Consider the following 15503-nt stretch of genomic DNA (forward strand, 5'->3'; position numbering starts at 1 on the left):
GGAATGGTCCTTTCCTCACGTTTGCACCCGTGAATTCTGCGAGCCATAAGGTGGACCTTTGGATGGTGTAATATATAAACATGTATTTACTGTAAAAAAACAAAGTTTAAAATAACGTGATACCTAGGTGAATATGTTATTGACAACATTATTGTTTTGAACTAAAAGAAAACACAGAAATTCACCAGTTATAATTAGTAGAGCTAACTATAACTTGAGTCCCCACCATGCACTGCTTATGACCTCACATACTACATCACTCATGACATGTTCTATGACATCACTGGTGACATCCAAGTGACATAATTGATGAAAACACTGATGACATCATCCAAGCTTCTTTTGTGCGCATTGCCCAATAAATTAGTACGTCAATAAATGCATGAAAGTAAGTACAAAATAGCTCAGAATCACATGAAATATCATTGATGCCTTCATAGATTAAACTTCCCAAGGTGTAGCAAGCATGAGTTATGTGCACAATTACGCTATACAATACACTTCACGCGTAGCCTAGTTCACATTAACAATCAACCATAGTTTTATGTGAAACCCTCATTGCACACGGTGTTCAATCTGTATGCAATAGTTCAGAGAAAGCAAAGTTCCTCAAGATACCCAAAATCTGTTTCAAAATTAATGCCCAACTACAGACAGCTTTTATCTGTATCAAACCCCTCAAAATTACATTGAGAAATTACGTTGATAGCAGTAGAAAAGTGGGTACTGTAAAAAGAGTTTATTGTATGGAGAGAGTTTACTCTGTACCACACTGTTTGCAGACAGTGAAACTCTCATGAGTAATACACCACAGAGTATTAAAAGGTATCTACTCAGAACAGTGTACACTCTAGGCAACACTTGTCAAAAAAGGCACTATTCGCTTAAAATAATCAAGGTCTGAAAGTGCTAAAGATCATAATACCTGCAGCCGTCATACTGTGGTGAAAACTTTACAGATAGCCCATCTTCTGAAGTAAAGGAAGCACACGTACATAGATTAGTACCTGGTGTACACTGTCTTTTACGTTATGTTGAAATTGTCATGCTGAGGTGATTCTGTCTAATAACTCAAGGATGCTTACAATACTCAGGGCCTAATTACGACACTGGCGATCGGACCACCATACCGCCGCACTACGATGTTCCCGCTAGGCTGGCGGTCTTCAGACCGCCGTACTCGTAATCAGGCCCTTAGTATCTACTATGTGGAATCTTTGCCATGTTGGAAACGTTTTCTATAGAACCAATAACCTTGTATGGAACATACTAGACACAAGTCGTGAACTGTTATTTGCACGCAGAGTTACTCTTTAGTACAAACATTTATAACGTGTTCAGTACCGCTATACATTTACGATGCCAATCATGAGCAAAAAAAGTATTCATAGTTTTTAGATATAATCATATTTAACCTTCATTGTGTTGTATAACTGTGGTGGTGCAATATTTTACAAGACACTCAACAGGTGATTCTTCAAGAAGGAAACTGTTATTCTGGACCCAAAACAACAGTCCAACTCCTTACTTACCATAAACCACAATGCACTGTTTTCTAGGGAGGTAGCTTGGATATACTGTGGGTTGTTTGCTAGATTGTGGTTTCCTCCGAGGAAAAGTAAATAGGTTGGTGCCACTCACGTCAGTAAAGAGATGCAGGTTAGTAATGGTGCATAATTATTTCAGAAGAGGACAGATGTCACAGTTTTAAGGCCACTTCTAAACCGCACTATTGCAAGATAGGTAAAAATGTACATATTACACTATAAATTACACTTACATAATAATTAAACATTTATATTACACTTGACAGCTTTGTTTTGCCTGCCATAAAGTGTCACACTATATGCCACAAAAAGGCACAGAAATGTCACAGATAAGCATGCAAAAAACATGGAAATGTCACATGTAAGCAAACATTGAACTTGGCAGCTATACACTCACTGAAACATAACCAGTACACAAACCCACCATGTAATTGTCACACTCCAATGTGAAAACTTGGCAGCAGTTTACTGAATTTTGGGCCAGATGTATCAAAGGATTTTACCCATGCTGTGTCTGTGGGAAAATGCTTTAGCACATATAGTCCACTGTTCTTTAGGAATGCGTCCTGCTCCCTGTGGCATGTTCTTTGCTGCTGCCTTTAACTTGACACTGTTGTGACTGGAGGCAGCTCAGAGATAGTTCTCTCTGTCTCAGTGCTTAATTTGTAAACAAAAACGTGCCGGTGCTCAAAACCCTCCTCTTAAACTAGCTGCTGCTGCAATTAAATGTGGGAACACGGAGTACTGAGGCTGCGTAATCCTGAAGCCATCTCGGGCCTCTTTAATCCATTTACAGCCACTCCCTGCTCCTTCAGCTCACTCTTGCAGCTTTCTGCTTTCTCCCATTGTAATGCTTTTTCGTTTTTCTCTTCCTCGGTCTTTCACATATGTGTCTTTTGCTCGCAGCAAATGCCTGAGGAAGAAGAATGGGCACCGGCACTCAAAAATAGGTGACGGTGCTCCGCACCGGAAACAACAAGCACAAATTAAGCACTGCTCTGCCTCATCCTGCTCCATTGTTCTTATGCTCTGGTCTGCCCTTGTCCTTGCAGCAGAAGCAGGGAGTGCCAGTGCAATCCACTGGAGCAATCACCCAGGGTCAGTACTGGGCAAGGTGGCAGTGGACCTCCTCGTGGCACTATCAGTTGGCCTCCGTGGCGCTACTGCTCAGCAGAGGCTGGCAACAGATAACGCTGAGCCAGCCAGTGCAACTCACTAGTGGTAGCCTGTTGGCAAGCTGGGAGCACGGTTGTTAGACAGGTAGGCATGCGAGGGCTTGCACTGGCCTAAGCACACCCATTAGCACGGTGGGGGGGCACAAGTGGGAGGGAGGACAATTACCAAGGGGTTAGCTTGGTCAGTAAAATGGGGGTGGGGGAGCTTCAGATTTTCCAACAGTCCTGTTGGCATATAATGTCAAAGTACATTATACCACAAGCAGTGCGCATAAGAGGGGCCTAAGGGACAGTGAAACGGGAAAGAAAAGAAGATTGGTAGGGGTACTAAGTTAGAGAAAATTAAATATTTTACAAAATAACCAACATTTGGAAGACTTTGAAAGCAGAGAGGGTATTTTTTGTAAATATGTAAAAATGCCTTGTGAAATCTGACAGACACCTCACCGTACCCGCCTCGAAGATCCTGTACCCATCTGTTTTCCAGAAAATACATTTATTAGGAGGGTGTAACACTCCAAACAGCCCCCTCCTGACAATTACAGCTGGGGCACTGGTTCTACCTGTCCAACCTGTCACATCCACCCACCCCCAGCCACGGCATTGACTAAGATCTGTTCAATCATTGATTTTCCAAGCAACATTTCCGCCTTGGCAGCCGTTCAAGGTAATAATGATGTGCAAAAGGATTGAGAGAAGAGAATGCGACTGCCATGTCCATCTGAAGAGGCACCCTCCCCATAAAGGCAGTGGTGGCTGCTGTGCCTTTAATTCAGTACCCAACTATTCCTGCCCTCTAAGTCCTGCTTGTTGCCTCGTGTCACACCCTGAAGGATGTCACAACTATCATGAAAGAGTCTGTCAAAAGCCAACCCTCTGGGCAGAGTGTGTGCTACTAACAAAAGCTGGGTTTGCCAGGTACAGAAAGGTAATCATAGAGTGCCCTAGTGGGAGTCGGCTTGTGCATCATCTACTCTGCTTTATGTGACAACACTGGCGAAAAAAATGCTGGCAATTGAAAAGGTTGGTTTATTGACAGTTTCATCACCTGCTCACAAAGGAAGGATGGTTTCAATCCCCAAGTCATGTTGTCATAGGAGAATAGTGTCCAAGGAAACCCCACCTACAAACCTGTACCTGAGTCAACTTCTTGGCTAGTAATATTGCAGGTAAGGTGCCTGACATTACAACTGTGCAAGATGGACCCACTAACACAGTCAACACACCGAGTTGTGATCCCACTCATCAGGCGACCAAGGCACAGAGGAAACCAGTTCAGAAACAACTGCCGTGTAATGGAATATCTAAAAAGAGAACACTCATGAGGTCCTCAAAAACCTGGAAGGTGCTGGCAGGTAAGGTCTGACAGCGGATACCTGCAACCCTTCATTGGCAAGTCTGTGCTTTCGAATATAAAGTTCCAAGCAGAACAAGATGTGTCTGATCAGATCATGGTGAACTTTTGCCTTGAGTTGGGCAGGTCCTCCGAGGGGTCATGTCCAGCAAACAACAGGCACTCAGGATGCTAAGGTGTAACCAAGTTAACTCAGGTCTCGGTGCATTAAACTTTTTCGCTCATACGACAGAGGTGAGCACTGAAAAAACCTGAATAAGAATGACCTAAAAAGTGGGTAGTCATACACCCACATCTTACTTGCTGAGAGTTTTACCACGGATTACGAAAGGATGTGCAGCCAGATTTGGAGAACTCCATTCGTAAACAAATGTCTGGCTCCTGCTGAAGACGTAGTCTGAATACTGATGCGTCTAGAGATTGCTCAGTGCAAGAGTATCATAGCTTTCCTGCACAGTTTTAAAGAGTTCACTCTTCGGTACCTGTTGACATCTTGTGTAGCAGTTATATTCACAGATTCAAAAATCAACATTTGTCTGCCTTTTATAATGGGAACACAATCTGCCTTGACCTGCTCGAATCATTATGAAGATGTCAAATGACCACTCACATTCAGCTCCTCCAGATATGGCTTCCACACTCTATGCAGGAGCCATTTGTCGTCAATTTGAGACGACAATGCAGAACAACCAAGTTCTGGCCTTTCTGGACGTTTTTAATCTGGTGATCACAATAACAGGTCCTGGCAATATTCTCACTCATCAACAGGAAACCTTTGAGCAGCTCCTAATGTTGTGGCCACTAAAGCTAGTTCACCTTCATCGGGCTCGAGTGAGATATTAGCAGAATCAAAGACCAACAGATGGCCTATAAGTGAGAAGATACGAAGGGGTAGTGAGGAATCTATGAAGTAATCTTAGCCAAGGGCAATTACTCTGGTCTTCATTTGATTCCATTGCTTACTGATAGATCCCACCCATCTACAAACCAGTCTTGTATCTGCCCCAAAAGCAGTTTAAAACACGTCTGGAGTGGCTTGTGTTCTCAGGCAGTGGGGGACGGCCTAGCAGTTTATTTCAGCTGTCCCTTTTTAAGGGGAAATGACACATTTGCATATGGGTCTTCCCCTTCTGCAGTGGTAGAGTGAGAAAACAAAATCAATAGAACTAAATGTAGTCCATAGTGGAAAGTAAGCTCCATAGTAATTATCAGTGGATTCATCCATTTTTCAAATACAGAAGGGACAGTGAAGACTTAATTGATAGTGTCCATACAGAGAAAATGTAGCCTAACTGGTCTTCTTCAGTGAGATCCACCGTAATTACACTTTGACGGTATTTCACTTTGCACTTCTCAATGAGGCCTGTCTCCTCAGGAAGTTGACTGTCTTCTACACTAACAATAAATTAAACATGTTGTTTATGAGGGTGATCCTCCTGCGCTGCAAGAATGCCTTCATCGGAGATGTTCCTATCAGCATTCCAATGAAAGGAGTATTTCCAGCTGTTGTAATTTTGATTTTGATATGTTGAGGAAAAATTCCTGTCAGTGCAGCAGTGCCAAGGCCATCTGCAGACTAACTTGCACCTTTTTTGGGGGCATCAGAAGCAACTTGTCCAGGTAAGGGACTACCTACACTGCCTCAAACCACAAACCAGCGGCCGTCATGATTAACACCTTCATAAACACATAAGGTGCTGGCGTGAGATCAAAAGCTGGGACTTTGAACTAGATTTGCCTGCTTTCCACAATACAAACGCAGATATTTTCTATGTGCCAGAGATATCAGATTATGTAAATTATCCAAGAGCCCTCTTTGAGATCACCTGAATCTTTCTGTTTGATGTACTTATACAAAGCCCAGAAATCTACAATGATTTGAGCACATCTTCTATGGCCTGCATTAGAAGCAGCAGTTCTTGGGTTAGCTATTAGAAGACAGTCCTAGTGAAAACTCTTAAATGGAAGACTGAACTATCTTTTTCAATAACTTGTAGACCCATAGCTCTGAGGCCATTCCCCTTTCAAATATATTTCCGTGGACAAGTATCATGCGATTTCAAGAGGGTTATCAAGTAAGCTTGACATGGGCTGTTAGATCAACTGTTTCTGTATATTGGGTGTCTATCCTCTGGTCGGTTTTCTGCCGCTGGAAGAAGTCCGAGGTGTAGATCTGCATTGCCATGCTGTATATATTGCCTTATGAGTATATGGAAACTCTGAAGGCCTTGCTGTCTTCTCTGGATGCCTTAGTGTTTTTAAACAGCAGATTCATCTTGTCTAAAAACAACCCTGGATCTACTTGCACATCACAGCTCCCCTTTCAGAATACATGCCATTTATCACCCGCCAGGTAACAATACAGCTTCTATTGGGGAGTACACGGATCTCACAAATATCCAGTCAATGCAAAGTGACAAAGCGATATTTCTGGAATACTTCAATCTTCATTGGAGCATAACAGAAGAATCAGCAGGCAACCCACTTTGCCCTTTTCCTTTCTGGAAATGATCTCATCCAAATCAACAAAAACAAACACACACAAGAGGATCCACACTTCGTCTAATAATCTCCAAAGTGGGCCTGCTCTCAGTGGTTGAGCCCATTCCAGTACACTAGTCCAATAATTTACTTATTCCTATATTTCTGTGGTACTACAGCCCATTAATGCCCACCATGGACATCAATTACTCAACAGCCCACTGTTTTGGCTGCCTTTCAGACCTGCTTGATTTGGTTGCTTCACTCTAGACCAAAAAGAAAAGACCGAAACCATTGCCTCCCTGGTCCAACTAGACTCTATATGATTAAAGAAGAGCCCTATGAATTCTGAAGAAGAAATTGATTAAACTGTCCACCACCACCAACCTCACATGGCTCCAAAACACAAGATCAAAATACAACAGAAATGTCTTCTGTGAGAAATCAAACTATCTAAGATCCCTCCTCAACTCAGCCCACAACCGATTTAAAGAACGTTTTGATCTGGGCAAAACTGCAAACAGCCCCTCCATATCCGCATCCATCAAATTTGATGGCTCATCCATGAAAGTAGCAGAATTAGCACAACCCTTCCACTCCAAAGTAAAACTGATTGTGTGTCAAGAGGACCATCATAACCTGACCACTGTGAGAAAATACAAAACCACTTGGCAGCTGTTTGAAGTAACTAAGGGGGAAGACATACTTAAAATCATCATGAAAACCAAACCTTCAAACAATTTTATGAACCTTGTTCCAGGTAAAACTGTGAAAGACATTGACACACACATGCTCCCATACTAGATTCAATTGCTTAATCTCTCTCTCAGCCAAGTAACATTTCCTGACTTCCTCAATATTCCTCAAAAAATCATCTGCAGATGGGAATAACCTCCAATTTTTTCCCTGGTTCCAATCTCCTTTTTCTTGCACAAATCATTGAAAGATGGGATGTGGGTCAACTCAGCGAACACATCAAAGACAACAACCTCCTAAACGAGTGCCAATCTGGCTTCAATCAAAGATGCAGCACTGGTGCAGCACCGCTCCATGTGGCCGATGATGCACTTCAAGTCCTAGATTCAGGCAAATCCTGCCTCATGATGCTCTTCAACATATTGACAGCCTTTGATACAGTCAACCATTTTATGCTCCTTAACACACTCAAAGATTGTAAATGGTTTGAATAATTCCTGTTGGGCAAGACTTAGAGGATACAAACTGTTGATTGATTCTCAGCACCAATGGTGGAAGAGCCAAGTGTCCCTCTGAGATCTATCCTTTTTCACCCCCTATTTGACTTTTATATTGAGCTTCTTGGAGCCCTACTAAGAAAATCAAGGATTTGCTATCACCAATATGCAGATGTCATTCAACTGTGCTTAAAGGTCTCTTCTCCAGATTACATTGTGCACCTTGCCAGAACTCTAAACACAGCTCAAAACTGAATGAAGTCACGTCATCTAGAACTGAACCCCTCCAAAACCGAATTACTCCTCATTTCTTCATCAAAATCACCAATTCAGATACAATCCTGGATGGACACACTCAACATCCTTAACAGCTAACCAATCCTGGATGGACACACTCAACATCCTTAACAGCTAACCCACCGTGGTTGAGAGTGCCCAGTCCCTAGGAGTCATCCTAGTTAAAACGCTCAGCTTACAATTGCAAATCAACGCAATGGCCAGGAATGAAGAATATAAATTGTCCCTTTTGAGGTATTCAGGTATTCTGAAAACTCATGTTCAATCACTGGTGCTTTCCAGAATTGACTACTCTAACTCCTTCTTGGCTGGTCTCCCGAAGACTCGTCTCACTCCTTTTGAAACAATTCTACACTCTGCAGCACGTTTCATCTAAACGGCCAAAAGCAGTGACCACATTTCACTGATGTGGTCTACACTCCGCTGGCTGCCCATTGAAGCCAGGGCCATCCACAAGCCAGCTTGTATCAGTCACAAGGCTCTACACACATCTGTTTCACATTACTTAGCAGACAAACGTAGATGATAAAATGCTGAAGTACTGCTGCTTGAACCTCAAACGTTTAAAAGACTTATGGCTCAATCCTTTTTAGGAAGCATGACCAGAATATGGAACTTCCAAACCTGTACACCACCATTTTAAATCGGAGCTGAAAGCCCTCCTGCTTCAAAAATACCTTAGCTAACTAGTCCTACCCCGTTCTGACCTCTCTGGTTTAGTCTCTTGACTGGTCAGTGCTTTGAGATCCACTACACAAACTTCATTTCATTCAAGTCCATTTTGTACGTGGAGCCAATCGACATCCTAATGCGCACATTTTATGACAGCTGCATCATATGCTATGCTCTAGTGTTCTTGGCGTTAAAAGTACCCACATTTTAGATAATGTAACTTGGTGCCTTTGTAATAATCTCTTCAACCTCTACATAGCCCCCTAGCCACCATCACCAGACACCATGCACTCAACATCGTCTCATACGCCGACGACACTCAGCTAATCATCTCCCTCACCAACGACCCGCACACAGCCAAAGCAAACTTCCACAACGGAATGAAGGCAGTCGCCGCCTGAATGAAGAAAAGCTGTGCCTCAAATAAGTACCGAAAATACAGAAGTCCTCATCATCGCAACAACCTCTCAGCCTGGGACATCTCCTGGTGGCCCACTGCCCTCGAAAGCTCTCCGGCCCCAGCGACCATGGGCGCAACCTTGGCTTCATCCTGGACTCAGCACTCTCGATGAACCGTCAAGTCAGCGCAGTCTCCTTCGCTTGTTTCAACACCATGCGCATGCTGCAGAAGATATTCAAATGCATCCCAACCGAATCCAAAAGAACAGTCACCCAGGTCCTCGTCAGCAGCCATCTGGACTACAGGAACGCACTCTACAGCGGAACCACCACCAAGGTATGGAAAAGACTGCAAAACATCCAGAACGCCTCCGCCCGTCTCATCATGAACACCCTCAAACACAGCCACACCTCCGCCCTACTGAGGGACCTGCACTGGCTCCCAAAAGACAAGAGAATCACATTCAAACTTCTCACACACGCATACAAAGCCCTTCACAACGCGGGACCAGAATACCTCAACCACAGACTTCACTTATACACGCCCACGAGAGAGCTCCGCTCCGCTCCGCCGCCCTCGGCGCCGTTCCACGCGTCCGAAAGGCCATAGCCGGAGGAAGGTCCTTCCCCCACTACACCCCCAAGACCTGGAACTCCCTTCCCATCCACCTCAAATGATCTCCCACTCTATCGCAATTCAGAAAATACCTCAAAACCTGGCTCCTCATCTGATCCCCTCTGACCATCGACAACTACTCACTTACTCGCCCTCCCACCCCCAGCACCTTGAGACCCTAGCGGGAGACTAGCCACACTTTACAAGTATAATGATTGATTGATTGATGATCAGATTATGTAAACTTGTAGCTTATGTAATGAGCCATTTCTATGTAGAGCGCTATAGCACTTTTGGGTAATGTCAGCGCTATATAAAAATGCATAAATAAATAAATGACTTATCCAAACGTTCGACTCATTATCGGGGAGAATTCTGAGAATCAAAAACAAGACTGCACCCTTATCACTGAGGGGTAGGTATCCCACTTGCCACAAAGTTTGGACTATACTACATTTATGTTTGGAAGGTTCCATCCCATCAGCTATTATCTGATGCAATGCCTCAGCTTGAACAATAAGCAAACAGTACATTAGTCACTCCACCAGCAGCCACAAAGAATATTAGCCCCTTCTTACAGACTATGTCATATCTTTTAGATTGTTTTCAATAAGGCCACCGACTGAGAGATTTCGGAAGAAACTAGCCAGGGCTTTACTTCAGGGGAAAATATGCCCTATGAGGCAATAACGTTCTATTGCTAAATCGCCAGAAGTTTCTGTTTTTCACAGCTGATACCCACATACCACAGCCAGTGCTCAGGCTGCACCTCTAAACTCCAAAGATGATGTATTCATTTTTATAAATCTATAAATACACAATAAATGAGAAACATTCCAATGAAATGTGAACTTCTTGACCATTAGAACCTTTGGAGATGCACCAGGGTAGGTTATAAAGTCCTGATGTCTGGGTAAGGAACAGGGAACTGGAAAGGCTCAGTTGGGGCAGTGCCAGTTTTGAGATTGGTCTTGTCACTGCTAGCCAGCATACCATTTTAACGTCCTCTGATGGAAGTAGCACAAAGTGATGTCACGGCTGCGTGTAAAAGGCTTCCAGCTTGTGGGTAGAGTATTTCAAAATTAAACAATCTGTAGAGGGAATATTATCCACTATAATGGGTGCTTTATTGAGGTTACCCCCATAAAACAGACTCCAGTGCAAAAAAGGTAAATCTGCTGTACCAATCAATAATATAAAAAAGCAAATAAAAATGTACATATTGCAACAGCATATAATCAAATAAGCCTAGAGCAACTTAGAGTTCAATAGTGCCAGAACATTATTGAATCAAAATGCTTGAGTGTCCCAAGATATCTTGGTAGAATATAGATCCCCAATATTTCCTGCTCTTTCCCTCCACTAGAATTACCATTATCAAAGGTCCTAGAAATACCAGGAGGATTGAAATAACAGGGATTAGGGTTTTTTGGGAATAACATAGGGGAATCTGTTCACCATGCAGATTCTTGCATGCTTTTCCCCTGGTATTTATCCAGGATACTTTGACTGCTTGCATCAAGTGAAATATCTGTTTGGAATACCACAGAGCAGCAGTTTTCCCACTAAACACATAGTTCTGATGGGGCCTGATAGCTACTGTTACTGGGTCCACTGGATTTAACAGATCACTTGTAACAGTGACCTTCATGTTAGTACAGGATGTGCTAAACAATTGTGTCCAATTTGCACTCTATTTCGACATTGACACCTCAGAATGAGGCATAATGTGCTAATACTTCCCCTAGTCCCCAAATCTGATGTGTGTGTAAACAGCACATGCGTGCTATCTGCTTGTGCGATTAGAGGCAAGTTTTACAGGCCTCAAATCATGGTAACAACACCTACATTGGGTGAAATCACTTTTTTCTAACCATAAACCTGACAGGCACTCTGCCTGTTAAGATCAATAGGAGGAGGGGGTAGTAAAACAGGCTTACACCAGGAAAACTACACAAATTATACTTGCCTTGATACCATCTTGTGTCTTTTGTCAATACTGAAGAAGCTGTAAATATAAACAGGTGGTAGATGTGGGTCTACTCTATTAGTTTTTTGTGAATTGGTAATATTGAGGTTAGCTACGTTTCCAAAGTAACCTAACACATTGCTTTTGAAAATTCTGATTATGGTTTTCTTGCTTCATCTGCAACTATGTCTTAGTTTGTCAGCACCAGGTCAAGGATATATGTTGGTGATGATCCTGGTTTTTGGTTTGCTTATGTATTGGTTGTGTTTATTCCTGTTGTGTTTAGCATGTGCTGTTATGTATTCTTGTTTTTGTCCCCTCTTTTAAGGATCACATGCATGAAAAAGGTTTTGACAGAATGCATATAGATTCTGATTAAATGAACCATGAAGGAAAGGTTCCTCATCATTGCGCTGAATAGGAAATCACTCACTTCCTTCCTTCTGTTCCAGTTGTGTACTTTCAGATGTACCAGGTCGACTAGACCCATCAGTTGGGTCATCTTGGTCTTCTGGAAGGTTGAGTTCTTGACCTGATGTTTCTTGGTCAATATTCTCAGTAGTTTCATCCTTGATGTCAGCTTCTGTCATGTTACAGAAATGCAGCAGTTGTTAAAAATTCCTAAGAGTAATTCTTGAAAAAGTAAAAAAGAAAAGCATCCCCTTTCCAATCAAACATGTATTCTTTGCAGCTGAAGACAAAGGGAGGCTTTCATGGATTGTCAAGCACATGTTGTATGTGGGAGCATTCAGCATCAGTCACACTCTGGGTCTCTACCCTCGGTGGTGAAACAAGACATCTGCACTAAAAATTCCACATGTTGAATTTGCCATTTTAGGGGTCGTGGTGGGAAAGGTACTTTACAGCGGGCAAGAGTGGCCCCACAAAATACAGCGAAGACACACAAACTCAAACATTTGTTGGTATTCAGAAGCATGCAGGGGGTAGTTTGGTATCCATGAACACTTGTACAACTACTTCTGCTAAAGAGAAAAGTATGTGGCTTTCCTGGGTGAGAAAGGGGACAGCTCTAAATTTCAGAGTCCCCAAAAAGTCAGAAATCTACCCCAAATGAGGAAGAATACATAAGAAAACAGATTTTTGAGTTTGAAAAGTTGAGCCTTGCAATTCACTCGGTCAAGTATGTGCTGGTGGCCATATCCATGTGTCTGCCCATCAGATGTGACAGGCTCATATAGTCTAAGTATATGTCTTGCTGTGATACCTGCTTGCACTGGTCTTAGCAGACCAATAAGAATACAAAGGATGTGTTACTGGAATCCACCGGTAGATTCAGCTCCTATTGGTTGTCTCCTGTGTCGGTTTCAGAATATGCAGCCTGGTTGTAGATTATTGTTATGGTGGAACTGGATGGTGTCAACAAACTATATGATGGAAATATATGATCCAGGGCTTAGAAACTACTTGTGGTGTTCAATGTGTTCCCTCAAAGCAGTATTTCACCATGTTTTAGTTCATCTGAACCATTCCAAGAGGCCAAACCATATAACAAATGAGCCCAACTTCAACAAAAAGGAGCACTGTTGTCAGAAAAACTTAGCTATGCCACCTCTGAATGTGTAGGTAAGACTGGTTTGAAGCCACCACAGAACTCACTGAGCCAGAATCTGAAAGGGGGTGAGGGCACCACATCTCTTATGGGAACCTGGTACCAGTAAAGGAGATGCAACAAAGCCAGTACGTGGAACTAAAGTCACCACTCATTTGGGTCATTCTTGGTGGGGAACCTATAGCATTTTACTATTTGTGAACATGCAGACGCATGTATGAGCTCTCTTCCAGAAGTCGAGCATGTGCACACGTTTGTTTGTGTGTGTGTCTGTGTTTTGGATAGTAGTTGTGCTGTTCTTTTGTGTTGCTCATCTTGTTTGTCCTATATCTCTCTCACATGTAATTGTGCTGATTATTCACATTGTTTTGCCTGTGCATAAGGGCTTATGTGAAGTACTTTGGGAACATTTTCCACTTTTAAATTACTATGAGGTGATAAATAACTGGAGTTCTTGAATGTTTTGGTTTTATGGACATTTTAGCCTCAGGGTTGACATTTTCTCCTTCATTGACTTTTGCAGATTCATAGTTTATCTTTTCTTTCCTCTCTGTCATTGCACTTGCACATCACTTCCTGGTCTACGGCTGAACTGCAGGACTCTCTCTATCTGTGGCACTTTTACATGATGCACCTTCCATTGCCACTGTCTCCTCTGTATCTTCACTTCTCCATCACTTCATGGACTACCTAAAGCCAACATACACAAACGTCATATTTTTGGGTAGGGCTATCGAGCTGAGTGATGTAAGGGAGTGCACTTACCCGTGGGATCAGGATCGGCCGACTGTTTATTGTGAACCGGTAGGTTGTCAAATTCCCCCCTGGTGCCAGGCGACTGGCGGTCAGAGCATTCCGCATGTCTTAGCTCGACAAGACTTTCCTCTGCACTTTCTACTTCCACTGGAAAGAGAGATAATGTAAATTAGTGAATGACTGTATTCAGGTCCCAAAATACTTATCAATATCCAATCTGAATTTGTTGAGCTGACTAGCAGGACATCAAATGCCTGCAGCAGAGGAGCAGAACTAAATCAAAGTGTTCACTTGTGGTCAGCAAAGGGAAGTGCAGATTTTTTTATATTTAGTCTTGGGCTTCCCTTATGCTGCTGCCAAAAAGGTGATGATTTATTTGTACTGTATTGTGTTGGAATCTATATAATGTTTCCATACCCCTTGTGAGGTCCACAGTGGATGATCCAGAGAGAGGCTGTTCCATTTGTTGTGCATGGCTGTAGTGTGCTTTTTCTGTGCATGGTCAGTGTGGGAATAATGTTCAGTGATGTGTGCAAGGTTGTGAGATCCAACCATGTTGCAGTGAACTTGTAGCTGCACTTAGGTCTGGTGTGTATCAATAGTGGGTATGTTCACTAGAATTACATTACGGATGCGCTACAACATCCCAAGATATGCAGTTCTCTTCTGGAGAAGGGTCTTCTGTGCCCTTGGACTTGAACATTACTTACTACCTGTTCCATGTCTCTATGGCCGAACTTCTGAAGTGCAGAGGGTGGGACAAGGAGGTCAACCACTGTTTGTCATGAGGGGTTAAAGAAAGTGTGACTTTGGCTACCACTGGTATTTTGGAAAATGGACATCTACCTGGCGAAGGCACTATGAGACAATGAGGAATATTCACTTACCAGTTGTGTCAGGATCAGATGACTGCTTGTCCTCATCCATTGGGTTGTCGGTCTGCCCCCTGGCGCCAGGTGTGTGTGGGTAATCAGGCTGGCCCTCTGTGCCAGGTGTGCGTAGGGAGGACATCTCCTCTCGTTTTACCTCAGGAGGGTCTTCCTCTGAAACGTGCCCTGGATAGAGAGACCATGCATCTCAGTGAATAATTATACACACAACATTTAATAAAATTCATGATTCAGAGTACATTTTGACAACCAACAGTTTGATGCTTTGATTGCTCAGGAGAGGATAAAGGGCCTCATTCTGAGGCTGGCGGGCAGCGGTAGCCGCCCGCCTGGCGGGAACCGCCATATGGCCGCTCCGCGGTCGAAAGACCGCGGAGGCCATTCTGGATTTCCCGCTGGGCTGGCGGGCGACCGTCAGAAGGCCGCCCGCCAGCCCAGCGGGAAACCCCCTTCCCACGAGGAAGCCGGCTCCGAATGGAGCCGGCGGAGTGGGAAGGTGCGACGGGTGCAGTTGCACCCGTCGCGAATTTCAGTGTCTGCTAAGCAGACACTGAAATTCTTTGTGGGGCCCTCTTACAGGGGCC

General features: G+C 43.4%; 1 protein-coding gene across 4 annotated transcripts in view; it reads right to left on the reverse strand.

The window, feature by feature from the left end:
• The window catches only part of CFAP44 (cilia and flagella associated protein 44), a 382521-nt gene that overhangs the window by 291489 nt on the left and 75529 nt on the right, over nucleotides 1-15503 (reverse strand). For 3 of the 4 annotated variants that reach the window (XM_069202786.1, XM_069202785.1, XM_069202787.1), the window contains 3 exons: nucleotides 14917-15084; nucleotides 14039-14176; nucleotides 12137-12286 (listed from right to left, as the gene is read on the reverse strand). In XM_069202786.1, the coding sequence (XP_069058887.1) occupies nucleotides 12137-12286; nucleotides 14039-14176; nucleotides 14917-15084 (456 nt within the window). The remainder of the gene's footprint in view (nucleotides 1-12136; nucleotides 12287-14038; nucleotides 14177-14916; nucleotides 15085-15503) is intronic. The other variant, XM_069202788.1, reaches the window with a different exon arrangement.

Source organism: Pleurodeles waltl, chromosome 8, assembly GCF_031143425.1.
Source record: "Pleurodeles waltl isolate 20211129_DDA chromosome 8, aPleWal1.hap1.20221129, whole genome shotgun sequence".
Classification (NCBI taxonomy): domain Eukaryota; kingdom Metazoa; phylum Chordata; class Amphibia; order Caudata; family Salamandridae; genus Pleurodeles; species Pleurodeles waltl.